Source organism: Buceros rhinoceros, unplaced genomic scaffold (assembly GCF_000710305.1).
Source record: "Buceros rhinoceros silvestris isolate BGI_N320 unplaced genomic scaffold, ASM71030v1 scaffold23064, whole genome shotgun sequence".
NCBI classification, from domain to species: Eukaryota; Metazoa; Chordata; class Aves; order Bucerotiformes; family Bucerotidae; genus Buceros; species Buceros rhinoceros.
The window spans coordinates 1,240-2,224 of record NW_010406783.1 but is presented as its reverse complement, the minus strand read 5'-3'; the positions used below and the strand labels follow the sequence as shown (position 1 = coordinate 2,224).

The following is a 985-nucleotide window of genomic DNA, read 5'->3' as shown; positions in this document are numbered from 1 at the left end:
CCTGGCCGGGTGACGGGGAACTGGGTCTGAGCCAGCCACTGCATCCTCCTGTTCACAAGGTCTGGGGCCGGGAAAGAACGTAACTCCAGCCCGTTGCTTGTCCCGTTGGCATCCACCTCGTCGTAGGTGCCTTCCTGCTGTGCCTGAACGTTGGGGTGCAGCCACCTGTAGTAGGTGACTCTCAGTGCCAGCCCCAGCAGGTAGCAGGGCAGGGCGGTGGTGACCACTGGGATGAGGTACCCGTGGTCATCGGAGCGGGACTGGTCCCAGAGCCAGGCCAGGGCCAGCAGCGTGCTGTCCACCAGGAGGAAGCCATGGTAGATGATGCTGCGGTACAGCGTCCTCCCCGGTGACACGTTGAACCAGCTGAAGTAGAGGATCACGGCCACCATGGCCCGGTAGAGCTGCTCGGGGCCGGGCGACTCCATGAAGTTGGTGCCCTGCAGGCTGACCCAGAGGAACATCGCCAGCCACACGAGTGGGAAGTGGACGGCCACGCCATAGGGCCAGAACAAGGCGAAGAGGGCGACTGCCAGGATGCGGGGACAGATGAGGAAGAGGTTCCACAGGAAGTAGACGATGGAGGAGCCCAGGCTCAGCTTGTACTTGTCCTGCAAGAAGGCACGCAGGGACTGGTGGTAGTCCAGTAGAGACCAGGTCACACACAGGAAGGCGGTGCAGATCCCCAGTCCTGCAGACACAGCGGTAGAGCAGCTGAGGGCAGATGGAGCGGGGCCCAGCCCGGCTCAAATCTCCCCCTGCCCGGCATCACTCAAAGGAGCCTCCCACCAGCTCACAAAGCAGCTGCTGCGGAGGGTCAGAGCCCCCGCACCTACGTCCCCTTCTGTCCCCCCGCCCCGAGGAGGCGGCTGGTGCCTGACCTTGCCCAGGAGATGGGCAAGAAGCGATGGGACTAAGCGGCTCTGCAGAGCCTGTCTCGCAGCCCAGGAAGCCCCCAGACCACAGGGGCAGGAGATGACACGAG

The 985-nt window shown here is 63.9% G+C and overlaps 1 protein-coding gene across 1 annotated transcript in view; it reads right to left on the bottom strand.

The window, feature by feature from the left end:
* Window positions 1–14: 14 nt before the first annotated feature.
* XKR8 (XK, Kell blood group complex subunit-related family, member 8) overlaps window positions 15–985 on the bottom strand; it is a gene marked incomplete at its 3' end in the record, with an annotated part of 2,198 nt that continues 1,227 nt past the window's right edge. Inside the window, exon 2 of the mRNA XM_010134260.1 lies at window positions 15–706. Within this exon, the coding sequence (XP_010132562.1) occupies window positions 15–706 (692 nt within the window). The remainder of the gene's footprint in view (window positions 707–985) is intronic.